General features: G+C 38.1%; 1 protein-coding gene across 2 annotated transcripts in view; it reads left to right on the forward strand.

Moving 5' to 3' along the window:
- The first annotated feature begins 688 nt into the window (after positions 1-688).
- Positions 689-17614, forward strand: part of Adk2 (Adenosine kinase 2) — a 75335-nt gene continuing 58409 nt past the window's right edge. Inside the window, exons 1-2 of one of the 2 annotated variants that reach the window (XM_083141492.1) lie at positions 689-953; positions 10229-10436. In XM_083141492.1, coding sequence (XP_082997618.1) covers positions 937-953; positions 10229-10436 — 225 coding nt within the window. In that variant the 5' untranslated portion in view covers positions 689-936. Of the gene's footprint in view, positions 954-10208; positions 10437-17614 lie in introns of those variants that run through there. The other variant, XM_083141491.1, reaches the window with a different exon arrangement.

Consider the following 17614-nt stretch of genomic DNA (forward strand, 5'->3'; position numbering starts at 1 on the left):
GTGGCGGGAAACGAATTGTCATTGTTCGTAGTGAACTTACTGGTAAGTAATTTACGTTATCATTATGGTAAATAGTAAGGTAGGGATGTGTTGTGTGTTGATGTATGCTGCAAAGGTGAAATTTATTCCTATGGAAACAGTTAGTAGCATTGTTTGTGGGTACATACGTCGCCCCTAGCCCCGGACACACGTTTGGCACCTAGCCCCGGACAGCACTGAATGTTCTTAGAATGGCATTATAGTGTCCTATGTAGGCCTAATTGTTATTGTTTATATAAAACCAAATGAGTATACGAACAAATCGTAAAATAGTTTTAAATTATTTGCTGGTACGATGTCACGAACTACAAACAGAGGTGCCTTGGGCGAGAACGTTATGAAGAAAGCGCTAACCCCAAAGCTTCCACCTCTGGTGTTCAGACTACCTCCCAAGCTTCCACCTCTGGTGTTCAGACTACCTCCCAAGCTTCCAACTCTGGTGTTCAGCCTGCAGCAGGACGGGATGTGAGCCAAGGCGAATCAACTAAGAATGTTTCGTCTATTCTTCAGAAACTTTCACCACTTCCAGATGCATCGATGCGAAGACTTGTTTCGAGAAAACGTAAATCCCAGAGAAGTGAAGTAGTATTACCATGCACTGTAATTTGTACACACCGGTAGTTCTTGGACGCAAATAAACTAAACTGTGGTAACCCCTCCAGTCCCTTTCGAATAAAACGTCGACGCAGAAGCAGAAGCCCAACTTGCTCTAACGCTTATCTCAACTTGCAAAGTGTGTGATCTCCCCCTCATAGTAATAGAAGTTTCCGTTCAATTCAAAGTGTTCAAGCTGTAGACTTCTCTTTGATAAGGATCGGCAGTTGTGTCGTTAAGCGAGTTGTCATGTTTGGCCCTCATTCAAGGTCCTCGTGTTGAGTTCTACACGTGTGTAATACCATGGCGCAAGTTTTGAGGTATGAAAAGATAATTTTACACCATGCAAGTTTACAGTAGTTGGAAATTCATGTTAATTTGTTCGGTAAAGAACATTATCCTTAGATTTAGTGTGTCACGTCTTTATTGTAATATAATGAATGGGGATAAGTAGAAAGTATAGTAATGCACAGAACACAAAATGTTTTATTTGCTTGTTGTTGATTGTTTTTCTTGAACATTGAAATGTTAATTATATCCTGTCCTGTTGTTATTATTTCTAGGACATAATCGTAAATATAATCTGTTCGTGATGTTAGATTTACAAATCACTTTCAAAGACAGGTAAGTAATTGTCCGGAATTTTGGACGATAGCCAGTCAGAATGGATAACTACAAGTAGAAAATGCATATGACATACGGGAATATTTATTATTTACATAGTAAATGTGAGATAAAAATCAAACTAGAAATAGTCAAATTTTTGTTAGCAGATTTAACAGTGTTTACATCCTTGTACTACTTGTACTATGTTGTGTAAAATAACCGATTCCAACCATTTAAAACTGAAGGATGTGTCAGAAATGTGGTGTTCTAATCGATTTGCCTGTAGAGATCTCCCGGATGCATAATTCAAATGTCTGATCAAATAATATTTGTTTAGTACTTCCACTTTATTGTGACTGTTTACATAGGCTTCACTCAATGAAAATTTATTTTATGTTCCCGACTTTTCTTCCCAGACTGGGTATCCAAACAGTATTGTGTGGAAAGAAAACAACAACTGAATTATGCATGTTGGAAGAAAAATAAAATTGTAGGGTTCTAAGTAATTTTCTATTTGCAGATAATGTTTTATCCTTGGCATGCTGGGATATGTGGTGTAACATAAAGCATGTTTCCACTAAGTTGTCTAAATGGAATGATACAGTTTTCGGTAAAGGTTCCGATTGTTTTATGATTTTTTCAAATTCTCCTAGCAGATAGACTAATTATTGTAGAATTTTGGAAATCATTGTCTCACGAAATTTGAACCTTCCTTAAAGTAATGAGCACTGTTTGGATTCGAAAAAAGTTATTTATGTTGAAAAAAAGACCTTGAAAATTACCTTACGGAAGTATGCGCACTTCCCATGGACAAAGTATTCTCCATTGACAAGCGATAGTAAATATCGTAGACTTGTGGGAATGAATGTGGAAGTAAATTGGAACCTTAGTAGAAACCATTTAGGGACTTTATTTCAGTGCTAAGAGAACCAGACCTGACCAGCCTAACCTAACCACAAAAGCATATATTGAACAAAATCTTAAGTAATCGCTAAAACTCCGCAGTATGTGTTAACAGACGTAAATCGAAATCGAATCATGTGAAAATTGCATTCATAGAATGATGAAATTGCAATAAAACAATAGGAACTTGTGTCCAGTTTTCCATTTATTTTATGTAAACTTAATATTGTTTACATGTCTATCTGAGAATTGACCCTTTACAACCTGCATTGCTTTAAGTATGTATTTAATCTGTACATAGCAAATGCTCACTTTTCTAAGCAATTATTTATTAGAACCAACCAACTAGGATTTTCCCTTGTACTTAAAACTTGCAGTTTATTACTGCTGTGGTACGACTTCTATTGTCATTAAAAGAAATCGCGGTAAAAGTCTAGTTTACGTCCTTTTCATAAAGAATACGTGTCATATATCGTTGGAAAGGTTATTGTATAAGGAATTCAACAAACTAAATCCCAAGGCGAGGAAAAATTTCCTGGAGGAGAAAATCGAGAAGAACCGATGTTGTCCGGATATGCGTGATTGAACGTACTGAGGACATTTTTCGATGATGCACATATTTAGGGGTGAAATGAATGCTAATGGAACTTAACCTAACCTCATAGGCATACCTCGTTCCCGTGAATGGTTAGAGACAGAAAGTGTAAAAAGAAAAACTTACTTACCCTATGAGACGAGCGCCGGCTGTCTGCTAGCACAGTTTTGTGAACGGGCAAGGAGTGCGCAGGAAGGACGTAAACTAGACTAGCCGAAATCGCTACTTAGTGTTCACAGAATTCGAAATTGTGTTGGATTTGTAGCTACATGATTCTTTCCTTGAGAAGCTTACCATTCATAATTTAAACTGTTCATTAACTTGTTGATTATTTTCAACTTTTTGCATTACAACATGTGACATTTCTTTTTGAAAAATGATATACACATCAATGGTGGACATTAGTTAGTGTGGAATAAGTGAGAACCTTATGTTTTCTACATGATGGGCATCTAACTCTGGCTGAAAAAAGATTATATTTTGATTGAAAATCATTTTTGAACATATTTTTATTTTTTTAATTATTAGTTTGCTTCCTACGGAGAGAATCTCCAATTACAGGAAATATATGTAACTAGGGGTAGAAAAGTTTTAATTACCTTTATTTTTTTTTAAAAAATAATAAATAGTACAGTTCATGTTTTTCATGTTTGTGCATCACACGTATTATTAAATCAGAATAAACATGCCACTATAAATTTTTGCAGTGTTGCTATCTGAATTTTAACACTCCGTTGGTATGTGTGTTCCAGAGTAACACAGTTGGTACACGGTTAGCGTTACACTCGCATGTGAATTTTTTGTTTTTTGTAATTTTTTTCAAATTTCTTTTTGCAATAATCATATTGAAAACAGTTTATGAGAATGTATTGTCTAAAGTATATCACTTATAAGTTAAAATATGTCTTATTTATTGCATGATAAGAAAATTATATTCTTCTATTGTAATATTACTGATTACCTATTATGAGAGGCAAGTTATCAAGAATAAGACAATGTTTATAATTTTATTCGGAATTTACTTTTGATTTTAACTAATTTGCCAAACTTTACTAATAAATTCAACAATATAGGCTATTACTTGTTAACAAAAGAGACATACATTCTACTTCGTAGTTCGATCCCATCCAGTATATTGAAGAAAAGAACACGTAATAATAGGTTCATCATCATAAGGAGATTGATTTGTGTGGCAGAAATGAAATACATTTTCAGAAAATTGTGACGAGGTTGGTATACGTGTGAACGTGGTGCTCACAAAATATGGATTGTGCAGACTGAGAGTAATGGCTCAACAAATAACTGGTACCATCTGACCATAGACATTACAAATTACAGCTACACAAAACCAGAAAGTGATATCATTATCTGGGCCTCAAAAACTTACAATTACGCATATATATCCCAGAGTGAGCGCTGCGCTAACACATATACCAATGGAGGGTTATATATTAGAATGTTGATTGAATTGTTTTAAGTCCACTTTATACACACAATGACTAATCGGGACTGGACCTACAGTTTATAGTGGGATACGAACCACTATGTGCCTCCACTACCTATCGAACCTGGGACCTATATTACAATGTATTGTGTAGTTATTCATGCTGTTACCAGTAGAGCGTTCTTTAGGAAGGCCACTCCGGCCCAAGAATTAAAAGTGTAGAGTGACTAGCTATGTGAGGATGTGTGTAGTGTGTGGTGTAAGCTTGAAATAGTCCTGGGAAACGTCACAAGCAAAAATAAAAACCACTAAAAATAATTGTATTATATTATTTTGCATCTACAAAAAGTGGTTTTGCGAACATTTAAGAAGAACATTGATATACTGTTTTACCTAACCATTATATGCCTTTCAAAGTTTTTAAATTATCTAATAATTTGATGTTACCATTTTTAATATTGTATGCACAGGGCAACATATTTATGGTGAATAAAAGATTAATATTTGTGTACAAAAACTGGGCACATTTTGGAATTAAAAACAGTATATAAAATAGAATTTCTGTGTTAAAATGGTGAATATAATCCTAAATTTTAATTAAGAACTATACTTATTACACGAAAAAACAAACATTTCCTTTCTAATAGTAGATTTATGTAGTAGTTATGAGAATATTAAGTTTACACCTTCACAATAGTCATTTTTTTCTTGTCCAATTTGTACAGGAGAATTCATCAATTTTCGATGATTTTGCAAATCTTCCAGGATAATTCAGACTTTAGTAAGTCTCTCAGTAATGAACTGTACATTTTGTGTTCAAGTATTTATTTTGAATTCTTTTGTGACAAAACATGGTAGGAAAATGTACATTACACTATTCAGAACATGAAAAATTAACATTACAGTATGCTGTTTCACTTTGTGTTTGTCTCTGTGAGAAATAAACTGAATAACATCACGTACCACCACCTCTACTTTGGTATTGATCATCACTTGCACCTGCAACTGGCAACAATGGTATGCAGTAAAAATACGAATAAGAAGGGAAAAGGGAAAGAGTAGTAACAGTAAAGGAAGCAGGGATTTGGGGGGGGGGGTCCATGTTTAATATGGCCTAAAATACCATACAAGAATTGTGTAGCTTGGCTGAAAGGACATTCTACTATAGTGGAGCCCAAGGTAAGAGTTCAGTATGGGCCCTTATGGGCTTTTACTTTTGAGATCACCACCCCTAAACAAGTGTGTTTCTGTCAGAAACAAAAGTCGTTATCATTCGAAGAGAAAATAATAAATGAGCAAAAACCAGAGGAAATGTAAGGCTTTCATGGTTTACACCTTCTTTTGCAATTCGGACCATCAAAAAAAGACGTTTTCCTTTCTTGTGTTTACCGCGATTTGGGGAGTTAAAACTAACAGCCGTCCGACGGTTGCCACTTGCTGCAAACACGTGTTGGGAAGAGGGAAGGGGGCGGAGAATGGCCAGGCAAAAGTTCGTGAATAGGTGGCTTCTGTCGGGGGTCAAGTGGTTTGTTGTTTGCGTACGCGCTTTCTCATTTTGGGTATTTCTTGAAGGAATTTATTATTATAATTATTCTACAAAAGCAAAATGGCAAGGGGTGGTATTATCAAGCATAAAAGTGTCCAGAGTCTTACAAGTAAAGAGAGACAAATTGTAATAAATATAAATATACTTCAAGCAGAAAAATCCCGGTAAAAGTGTTAGTTGGACTGCAAGCGAAAATGCTGAAACGACTGGAATTTCGTTCAAAACTGTTTACAAAATTTATAGCGAAGCGATTAAAGGTCCTCTTGCAACACCAAACGAGCAGAAAAAACGTCAAGAGGTACGCAAAATCCAACGACTTCGAATATAACTTTAATATGAGGCGATGTGCGGCGAAACTTCCCAGGCACATTGTATATAATACATTCCCGGATTTTTCGGGAGGAGGTTCACTTGCCTCTCCCAAAATGATGACTAAGTATTATGAAAAGTATTGAGAGCGTTATATTAAAAGGTAAAAAAAATGATCGAGCCATTTTTCCTAGATAGTTAAAAGAATGTCAGTCTCCTTTCTGTAATTATCCTTCATATGAGTAAAAATACAATAGAACTCCTTTTATTTCACACCTCTACTAATAATTGATTGATTGAGTTTTAAGTCCAATTTTAACACAACAAGACTTTCTGTGCGGCCTTACGAGTCGTTTGCGAGCACTTACAGGTCGGGGGGAGAGATTTGCTTTGGTGCATGCCGGTAATGAACACGGTTTTGTCTCAAACAAGACAGTGTGCCGATAAATGTGAAACAGGCCTCTCCGATGGCACAGTGGTAACGTCCTGGTTTGATACCCTTTGGAGGCATATAGTGGTTCTGATCCTAGTTTAAACTGTAGGTCCAGTCCCGATTAGCCTTTCTGTGCAAAAAGTGGACTTAAAGGGAAAAAACACGGCCAACGTACACGATGAAATGGACAACAAGACGTATGACAAGTATATTCGGGAACAGTTATTTGCAAATCTCCCTCCATGAACCGTCATTACTCTGTACCACAGCCGCATGAAAGAACAGCTTCCCATCAAATCATGGCGAAAGGATTTGTGTTCTTGCATTGAACAGTACCCGTTCCGTTAATCACTAACTTTTGTTGCGGCGTGTACTACAACAGAAGTTCGATGCACGCTGGAGCCTCCTTCCACTGCGCACCATGCGGCAACACTGTCCCCATAAGCCCCATACTGAACTCTTAAGTTGGGCTCACCAATAGTTATCTAATTTTGTTAGCTGGAGGGTACCATAAACTCACAGCTGCCACATGTAAGAAAAGCAAAGCCAGAGCAGGACAAAATTTGCTGGTTCCCAATCAGGCTGCGTTGCCTGGTTCGAGTGTCAGACAGATCTCTCCCCTGGGACACTTTTGTGTTATCCCCGACCTTTCGAGCAAATACTGTCAGTTTGTATTACATGCACTACTGATACCAGCTCTACAATTCTACAACGAGATCGTTCATTCTCTTAAAACCTCCGAACACACAGGGTTGTCCTCCAACGTGGCAACAACACGAACTTCTGGCACCTGCCTATTTTTTCATGGCCGTGTTTTAGGTGCATCAAGTATGTTAAGCAATGCTCACTAATAAAAGTTCTATGCCAATACTTTCATTAGAACACCATCCATAACATGTTAGAAATACATATAATTTTTAAAAATCTCAATGACACATGATACTTGCTTCTGCCATGGTCATTTGAATCATGTAATGCTAAAGCAAGTCTCCCCTGTGACATAGTTGTAATGTTGTAATGTAAAAACAAAACACAATGCACATACATATATTAATTCTTCAGGTCTTTTTCTTGGCTATCCGAAATATACCATAGCCTCGTCAAATCATATCATTCGTCAGGAAAAAGGAAACTACAAATTTGGTAAAGGTAAAATTTGGAAAACACTTCTAAACCCTTTGCTTCCTCCATGTTCTCTATTATTTGTTAAAACTATTACTGTAAGATCTTCACTCTAAAAATCCTTTGTGCAATTAAAACATTAAAAAAGAAGGCACACCCTATTGTTACACTGTTCCTATGTGCCCTGCCGGTTTCCATAACATGTGTTTTCCAAATTTTACCTTTACCTCTACTCCTGAAGATGTGACATACCATCACAAAAATTTGAATTTTTTCTGTGTCCGGTGAGTGTTTCTTCTCTCCTCTTTCATTTTTATATATATATATTTGGTCTAGGAATTAATTCGTGCGGTTGTTACGCACACATTGAAGCTGTAGTTCAAACACAAAATACATAAATACCTTAAGAAAAATATTGCCCATCGCGAGCCACCACTTTCGCCCATCTGTCAGGCAAGTTACGGATTCCGTGGCGAAAGAAGTCCTCATCCTTTGAAGCGATCCAGTCAGAGACCCATTTTTCGATATCTTCTGAAGAAGTGAACCGCTGTCCAATCAAATCGTTATTCATGCAATCAAACAAGTAGTAGTCCGAAGGAGCAACGTCTGGTGAATACGGCAGGTGGGGTAAAACTTCCCATCCGACATTTTCTAAATAGGTTTTGACTGGTTTTGCAACATGTGGGCGAGCATTATCATGTTGAAAAATAAGTTTATCATGTCTGTTCTCCCATTCTGGTCGTTTCCTGGCCAGAGCTTGCTTCAAACGCATTAATTGTCGTCGATAACGTTCTCCATTAATAGTTTCACCCGGTTGCAGCAGCTCATAGTACACCACACCTTTCATATCCCACCATATGCACAGCATAACCTTTGCACAGTGAATATCTCGTTTCGGTTGTGATGGACCTGGTTCACCTGGCTTCACCCAGGCCTTGTGTCGTTTCGGGTTCTCGTAATGGATCCACTTCTCATCGCCAGTAACAATGCGATGCAAAAACCCCTTTCCTTTCTGTCTTTGAAGCAGCAATTCGCAAATGGTTTCTCGTCTTTTAACGTCTCTGTCTTTCAATTTATGTGGAACCCAATGTGACATCTTTTGAATCATTCCCATGGCTTTCAAGCGTTTGGAAACTGTTGTTTGATCAACGCCTAATGCTTCTGCAAGTTCTTCCTGTGTTTGACACGAATCCTGATTGAGCAATGCTCTCAATTCTTCATCTTCAAATTTTTTTGGCTGTCCAGGTCGCTCTTGGTCTTCCAGGATGAAATCACCACTTCTGACACGTTCGCACAGCTAGCACATGGTCACCATACACTTCCACCAACACTGATGAAGTTGAGTATGCGCAGGAGCATGCCCTAGTATTCTGTGCTTGCAACAGAGAGAATCGTGAGAGTGGGGTTGCATATGTGCGAGTAGCAGTAAGGTGAAATGGCTGCCGTAATACAAAATCCCGCCAAATGTGAAGTGAGATCTGTCATACGATTTCTGAACGCCAAAGGGCAGTATGCAGCTGACATCCATCGAGAATTGTGTGCCATTTATGGACCGACAGTGATGAGTGAAGGGAAGGTCAGGCAATGGTGCAAAGAGTTTCGGGAAGGGCATTCAAGTGTCCATGATGATGAGCATAGCGGAAGGCCTAGTGTTCAGACCAATGATCTGGTGGAATGCCTTAACGAGAAAGTGCGTTCCAATCGCCGGTTCACAATATCTGAACTTCCCAAAGAGTTTCCAGAAGTGTCTGCGAAAACAGTGCATCGAATTGTGACTGACAGCCTGTGGTATCACAGACTGTGTGCGAGGTGGATACCAAAAATGCTGATAGACGCTCACTAAGAGCAAAGAAGGACAGCTGCATGTGATTTTTTTAGCCTGCTGGGGGGAGGATATTTATCACCTCTTTTCACACATAGTGAGGGGGGATGAAAGGTGGATATCGTACGCCACTGGGGTGTCGAAGCAGCAGTCAATGCAATGGCGGCACTCTGGTTCTTCTAAAGCGAAGAAATTCAAACGAACACCATCAGTTCACAAAATCATGGCAACCGTGTTTTGGGACCAAAAGGGTGTGATTTTTGTGGAATTCTTGGAACCAGGATGAACAATTACAGCACAGGTGTATTGCAAATCACTGAAAAATCTGTGACATGCCATCCAAAATCAGCGGAGAGGAATGCTACGCTCTGGAATTTTTCTGATCCATGATGTCTGCCCACACACAGCTGCTTGTACTGTTGAGACAATTGAAAGATTTCAATGGGAACTATTCAGTCATTGCCCTTACAGCTCCAACCTTGCCCCTAGCAATTTCTTTATTTTTCTTCACCTGAAAAAGTGGCTTGCATCGCAGCGTTTCAACGACAGTGACGTGCTCAAGACATCAGTTCTGGACTGGCTGCACTCTCAGGCAGCAGATTTTTACGCAGAGGGTATAGGGAAGCTTGTGCCACGCTATCAGATATGTCTGGAGGTTAATGGTGACTATGTCGAAAAATAGCCAAGGTATGTACTTGTTTATCAATCGCAATAAATTTCTTCTATCATTTTCTTGATTTTTAAAAAATATCGGCCTTTTTTTGACGTATATATTTTAGTCTACTTCATTTTATAATGTTAAAATTTTCTTTTAGGGAAGGGTTGGTGCTTGGATTAGGGAATCCTCTCTTGGATATCTCTGCTGTGGCGGATCAAGATCTCCTACAGAAGTATGACATGAAACCTAACAACGCAATATTAGCAGAAGACCAACATATACCATTGTATAATGAACTAATTACAAAGTACAAAGTGGAGTACACTGCAGGTGGATCCACGCAGAATACCTTGAGGGCTGCTCAGGTATGTTGTTGAGAATAGGTTTGAGGTTAGTTTTCACCTGACACTTATCCTCTCATCAGTGTAGTGGGTGTTTTTCATAAATTCTTGACTTAGCAGTTGCAAACCAAGCTGCGTGTTTTTTACAGTTTTACAAAAGAAAGTGTGAAAAATATATAGCTTTTAAAATTCATTACAAGGGGAAGTAAAAAATTATCCGCACTTTTGCTATAATTGTCTTTAGGTTGGCCGCACTGCCTTCAGTGCTCGCATGCTAAAAAGTGGTGCTCTTATGGTTGCCCGGCTGAAGTGTGATCTTAATCGCTCCATTTTTCTTTCTTTTGTTACAGAGTAATCTTGGCTGCTCTGCTGGCTGTGATTTGATTCTTTGGTCTGAAGGTGTGTCAGGGACTGAAATTCCTTGCAGGCTTTCAGTACAATACGGGGAGAAAAGTTTCCATTGTTGTAGCGGTTGCATAAGCATTTGACAGAGCCTCAGTGATCCAACCTCGAACTCATAACCACAAGAGTACCACCTTTTAGCACATGAACACTGAAGGCAGTACAGCCAACCTAAGAAAAGTTAAGGTGAAAGTGCGGATAATTTTTGACTTCCCCTCGTATATTCACAATTTAGTTCTAAAGTGTTTATTACGAGGAGCACTCAAAAAGTAATGCCCCACATTTTTTTCTCATTACTGGTTCAAGATATCGAAGTGTCTGTTCCTCAGTCCGACTATGATGCTTCCTTAGTTTGTGTTCAGAGTTTCACGGTCAACCGATAGGCGGTAACAGTGTAGCGGTGAGTAAAAATATCGGGTCTGTGTGTCACTCGTTACAAACAGAGAGCGGTAATTTAATTCTTGGTGGCCGAGAACGAAAGTGTGGTGAATATTTACAAACGGGTTGTGGGCACACCATTATGAACCAGAGACAAAGAAACAATCAATGGAGTGGCACCACACACAATCACCAAGAGAGTAGTTCAAAACAACAGCCTCTGCCGGTAAAGGGATGATCGCAGTGTTCTGGGCACATGTTTGGGGTTGTTCTTGTTGATGTTTTGGCCCAAGGTGAAACAGTAAATTCTGACAGGTACATCAACATGTTGGAGCAACTGAAGAAACTACAGGAGAGTGAGACCAGACAGAAATGTGAAGGATGTGTTGCTTTTGCATGCAAAACCACACACGGGCCTGAAAACCACTGAGGCAATCGCCAGATTGGGGTTCTCTGTACTCCCCCATCCTCCTTACAGTCCTGATCTCGCTCCTTCCGACTTCTATCTCTTTGGGCCAATGAAGGATGTACTGCATGGTGTGAAATTTGAGGACAATGAGAGTGTGGTTCGTGCTGCAAAAACATGGTTGAAGAAACAGCCCGCAAGCTGGTACAGGGATGGCATACAAGCCCTAGTTCCAAGGTGGCGTAAGGCCGTATCAGTGAAGGGGGATTATGTTGAAAAATAACATGTGTAGAGGATACATACAACAATATTCTGTAGCAATATCATTAACGTCAATTAAACATTAGCTGAGGAAAAAAATGTGGGGCATTACTTTTTGAGTGCTCCTCGTACATACTCATACTCTTTAAATAAGTTTTGAATTTTTGTTATTTAATTTTCCTTTTCTGCCACTTTTGGTTGATTGTGACAATGAGATTGAGTGAGTAGATGAAATTGATGAGGGGACGCTCACAAAGAATACCCATGGACGGGCTCAATATTTCTTTGTTTTTGAATGTAAGTTGCTCACTTTTTAAGCTCAGGAGATCCTTATATGTGGAGAAACTACATTATCTTGGGAACTATTTGGGCTGCAATGATTATATTACTCTATTTTATAGCTCTTGTTCTGCTCTACAAAATGAGACTGTAGGATTTTATGTAGCTGCTCAAGGAGAGTGAAAATCGTGTATTTTTCTTTCCAGTTTTTAACAAAAGATAAAAGAAAAGGAAGATAAAAGGGGCTGAAGCATAAAAGAGGAGCTAAGAAGGGGATAAATGTGCTATTCTCATGAAAAGGTGCAACAAAGTGTGTTTGTTTTACTTGATTTCATGTCCTTAAATATGAGGCTCAGTCAATAAATAATGAGGCAGAGGATGTTGTACAGTACTTACGTAACGAACCTCAGAAGTATTGTCTGCCACTGTTTAGGCATTTATGCCATTGTGACACTAGTCGCAAAATGGCATGCTCTTCAAACTCCTTTGGCTGATGGAACCAATTGCGCACACACTTTTTGACATCATCGTCCGATTGAAACCGTTGTCCCCGCAGTGCTTTTTTGAGCTGTAACGATCCTTTGGGGCGTGAGGGTCGTTACGTGGGGTATGTAGCTGCAATACTTAAGGACTTTAAAATATAAAACATTCTATCATATATCTTACGGTTTATTAGACAGAGTTCTTACATTCGTTAGAGTATTACTATGTTTCTATCCTAAACTAGCTAAGTCCCTAATATCTCTGCTGGAGACTATCCAAGATTTAGGCTAAGTCAAAATAAAGTGAAGTACCATTTACCTTACTCAGAGGTATTTTCTGGTGCAGTCTGGCATCGAGCAGCAACTTCTCTGGACTGGCCTCCTGTTCCTTATTTGGGGGGGTGTTTATAGCAAAGTGTCTCCCTGTCCTTTGGCTTACCAGTGGCCCTTTCAAAGTCATTTCGATCTCAGTGGCTCTTTGTACGTAAGTCCATTTCCTCAATAGCTCATGATGGGTAATCACCAGATTCCCATATTTAGTCCTAGAGCAATTATCCATATTTGGGAATCACTAGATCACGGTTTTCCTTGTTTCAGAGAACCTTGAAGTTGTTTCCTAATAGTTCACCCTTTTGTGGGTTAGCCACTCCCCTTTATTCCAACCATGGCCTTTGGCCAATGAATTGGACTTATCCTCTTCCCATGCCGTTGATTCGCCAAGAGACAGAGACTGTATGCTTTCGTGGTGGCACGCTGATTTGCACATAATAAACTAGACTTCCAGTATTGTTAAGACTAGCACCAAGTCAAATACGATGAGTTCAGATATTTTATGAAATATAAAATGTATTTTATATCAATCTGGTTTGTTGTAAGGAATGGTTGAAAATCCATCCTTACAACTCACCTCACCTGATCTTAGATGGTCTCCATCTATATGAGCTAATCTTTAAATGAGGTACCCTCGTATATATGTAAATAGATTAAAATATGAAAACAATAAAATTGGAACAAGCACATGGTACACCATAATATGCGTACGCGACTGTTATACATAGACATGGGTGGTCCCTGTACAAAAGGTTGAGGGTAAATTAAAATTTAAAAATTAAAAAATTTAGTACAATCTAAAACCAAAATTTAAAAGAAAAAAAACTCTAAAATAAATTCCTACTCCTAACTAAATGCTGTATATAATATTTGTTTCATAGGTGTAGATTACAATTCATTGGTTAAACCCGATTCAACATAAACATAGGGTTAGTTCTGTTGTCACGAGACAAATTGTTATTTCTATACATCAATAGAGGAGGTTCTTGCTTTACAATTTTTAACGTCGCACATCCAGGGTGTTTCGCTTGGGGAAGTTCCTATCACTTGTTGAGAGGTTTCAAACGTTGAGGTGATTTATCCTGATGTTATCAAACAGGTGTGTTGAAGTTCAAATTAGATATAGATGGGGATCTGGTCCGGATTGACTTGGACCAGGGGATTGGTGAGTGAACAATCTTAGGTTATCATCTTCTTCATCCCTTGGACTGGAGTTCTGAAGAAATGAGCGGGGTGGTGGTTCCCTGTAGAGAAATATTTGGGATCTGGAACAAAAAAAACTATTAGTATTCATCGATATGTCAATCCTAGCCTAGGATACATTCATATATGTGCGGTGCCTTCGGAGCTTCATATGTAGGTGGTTCTAGTTGAGTTTGCCTCATGGCAACCGATTTATTTACTTAGTGTCGCGAAGGTTGTTTTCTGAAATAGATGCAATATAGGATCCATGATATGAAGGTAATTGTGATTCCCGAGAGGTATAGTAGCCCAATTATGAGATAAATGTTGGGATTGTTATCCTTTATTTCTGTATCAACTGAGTGAAGGTTAATTTTGCATGTGTAATCTTCATGAAGTTCAGAGTTACATAGAAAGTTTGAGTGATTCGCCCGTGTATAATCTATCCAATGTATGGGCAGAATTAAAGATATTTGTGCCTTCGTTGGATTGGGTAGGATACAAGGAAATTGGACTTGAAAACATGACTTTCGGACACATAAATTACAATGACATCCCAGTTGAATTATGAGGGTGCCAAAAGGTGATTGGCGTTGGAAACTAAATAAGATGCTTTCACATTTTACTTTTATTTCTTCGTAAAGAGGGGGTTATCAAGAGGTAGGTGGAGACGTTTAAATGAATAGGGTAAACCGTCTTTGGGGTTTCCTTACATTGTAGAGGGCAATGTTTCACTTGTCTCATGACGTTATTTTCGAATATGGCCAGTAGGCATATATTTTCAGGGGAATACATATTATGTTGAGGTGTTATAAAACAGAGAGTATCCTGAGAAAGGGAGCAGGAAGTTTTATAGAACATGTTTTCTTTGGCATTAAATATGACGTTAGAAGAGGTTACAAGTTTGGTCATAATTCTGAAATGGCAGGGTTTTAACTTGGTAAGTTGTGTAGTGTGCAGATTTTCGTACTAGGGGAATCTTAAGAGCCATTAGGGTAGTAGTAGAACTAATGGTGCATTCCATTATTGCCAAGTTATAGTACTGACCAAGGTTATTTAAGGGAACAGATAAAGTATAATTGTAAACATTAATCTTACGTTTTAGTTCCATTAGTTGTTGATGTAATAATAGGAAGGGAAGTAGAGCAGGATGGGGAATTTTTGTTTGGCAGGAAGATATGATAAGTGGGAATAAGTCCGGTGAATCTCTTATTGGTAAGACATTGATATTTATCCAATTCTTGGCTGGGAATTCTTGAATTCTGTGATCAATCTCATCCATGTCACTATCCTGTAACAACAATGTTCTGATGTGGGTTTTCGTAGGTCTATAATAACTCCACCCTTGAAGAGCTGTATCTGTAGATATGGAAGTGTTTCCAAGAGAAGTGGGTAATTTTTCCCAATCTAAGTAAATTGAAGTTAGGGGTGTATATTTTAATTTATATATTAAGGGAATCGAAGTTTCTTATAAGATTGGAGGATCTGTTTGGTTTATATACAGACCAGAGGAGATAAATGTTTGCATGGATAATCCGTTGGAATTGTTAATGTTAGTCATGAAGAGTATCAGCATTATGGCTAGTCATGCGGTCATTAAGTTGGACTGGATTTTGTCCTAAAGTATGTCTTCGGGGTAAGGGTCTAGGTGGTTTAATAGGAGGTTGAGATAGTCTCAGGACTTCGTCGTTTATAAAGAATACTGGATTATTTCTGGCGTGACATGTTTGTTCATTAGGGGTGGTCGTATTGCAACAACGCAATTTGAAGTGCTTGGTTATCCAGTAAAGTTAACAACATTACTAGGACAATGATTATATAAATAAGTACGTCGTCAAGAGCACTAGAATTTGAGTTGAGAGCTTCTACATTCTTAATTTTAGTGCTATGACTTGACTGGTTAACAACCGGTATTTATATGTGATCCAAGTAATAATCAAGGTGAGACCTATATTCCAGAAGAATATAATAGTTGTTCGTAATCGATTATTCTCGGGGTATGAAGGAAAAGGTAAATCATTGAGATTAATTAATTTGTCATCTTTGTCGGGGAAGTCTTCTGTTTGTGTAGATATCTTTAAAAATGGAATCTTTTTAGGCCAAGATGTATCTAAACACAGTCATTGAAATATTTGAATTCTGCTGATTTGGCTCCCGCGAATAAAACGTCAATTTTCATAGTGGGTATTTTCCCCCTGGCAAAATGTGATAAAACTTTAGTTGGTCACTGGTCTTACTTGAACATGGGAAAGTTCTGGGTATGAAGGTATCTTTAGTTATAGATAAAGATAAGTGGCAAGGTAATATTATTTCGAAAGCACCAGATCCGTTTTCTAGAGTTTCAAGTTGGAAAGGTTCCTTAGACCTGTTATCTGGGACAGTAGGTTTGTGATGACGTAATGATCCGGAGCTACTTCCGTGATAATTACATTGTTTCCTGCATAGCACTGAAACATGCAGTGTCCCGCCAGTTCTTGTGTTGTCTTGTATTGTGGCTCCCTGTCGTATCTTCTGGGCACACGAGCTTCCCAGAGTGGCGTCATGTCCATATCTCGGAATATAACACATAGGTGAGTTGTGAGGATCGCATGTAGATAGAAATGTACCAGATAGTAATCTGATAGACTTTTGATTTGTAGCTGAAAATAAGGGGGGATGGATAATATTGCAAGTACTGTTTCCCCATTTGAATGGTACCGTTAGAAATTCTTCTAAAATAGGTGTATCGCCTGATCTAATTATTGGAATTTTGAGTGTTACTGAAATTTGATTTGAAGTGAATAAACAGTGAGCTAAAGGCATTGTGTAGTATCGCATGAGATGAGAAATAGGAATCGCTAGTTGATAACCATTTTTGTTCAGTGTGAATTGCATTTGTTTTAAATCTCGTTTCAAAATCTGAGGCCCAATTAAGCTTATAGGAATTTTATGTGAAAAACAGTTCATTCTTAATTCCCTCAGTTCCATATCTCTGTTGTTTCTTAATATTAATTGATGTAGAATCAATGTTTTTAACGCCAGCAAGTATTGATTATATATTGTGCCATTCTCAGTTTGTATCAGTTCGTGAGATATGTCTTTAATTTTGCTCTTTAAAGAAATTAATTGAGTTTGGGTTTCGATTAAGGATTCATTTGTTTGAGAAATTGTTTCTTGAACCTGAGACCTTAGCAGATGAACTTGTTGGTGCTCATGTTTCAGACTCGTGGTGATTTTATATATTTCTGCATTTAGAGTCTGTTCATTTATGAGTAACTTCTGAAATTGTTGTTCGCTAATGATGCCACAACACCAATTTGCGAATTCTCCGATGAAATTTAATCCTAAACTTCTTTTTCCCTTGTTAAGATGTTCTGCATAAGGGGGAAAATCAAGTTGACTATTATTTAAATGTTTCATAAATGTAAGTTGATAGTAACTTACCAGATTCATCAGTTTGTTAAATACCTGGTGTACATGATATCCATCCACTTTGTTTGTAA

This window comes from Lepisma saccharinum, chromosome 20 (assembly GCF_977018435.1).
Source record: "Lepisma saccharinum chromosome 20, izLepSacc3.1, whole genome shotgun sequence".
Classification (NCBI taxonomy): Eukaryota; Metazoa; Arthropoda; class Insecta; order Zygentoma; family Lepismatidae; genus Lepisma; species Lepisma saccharinum.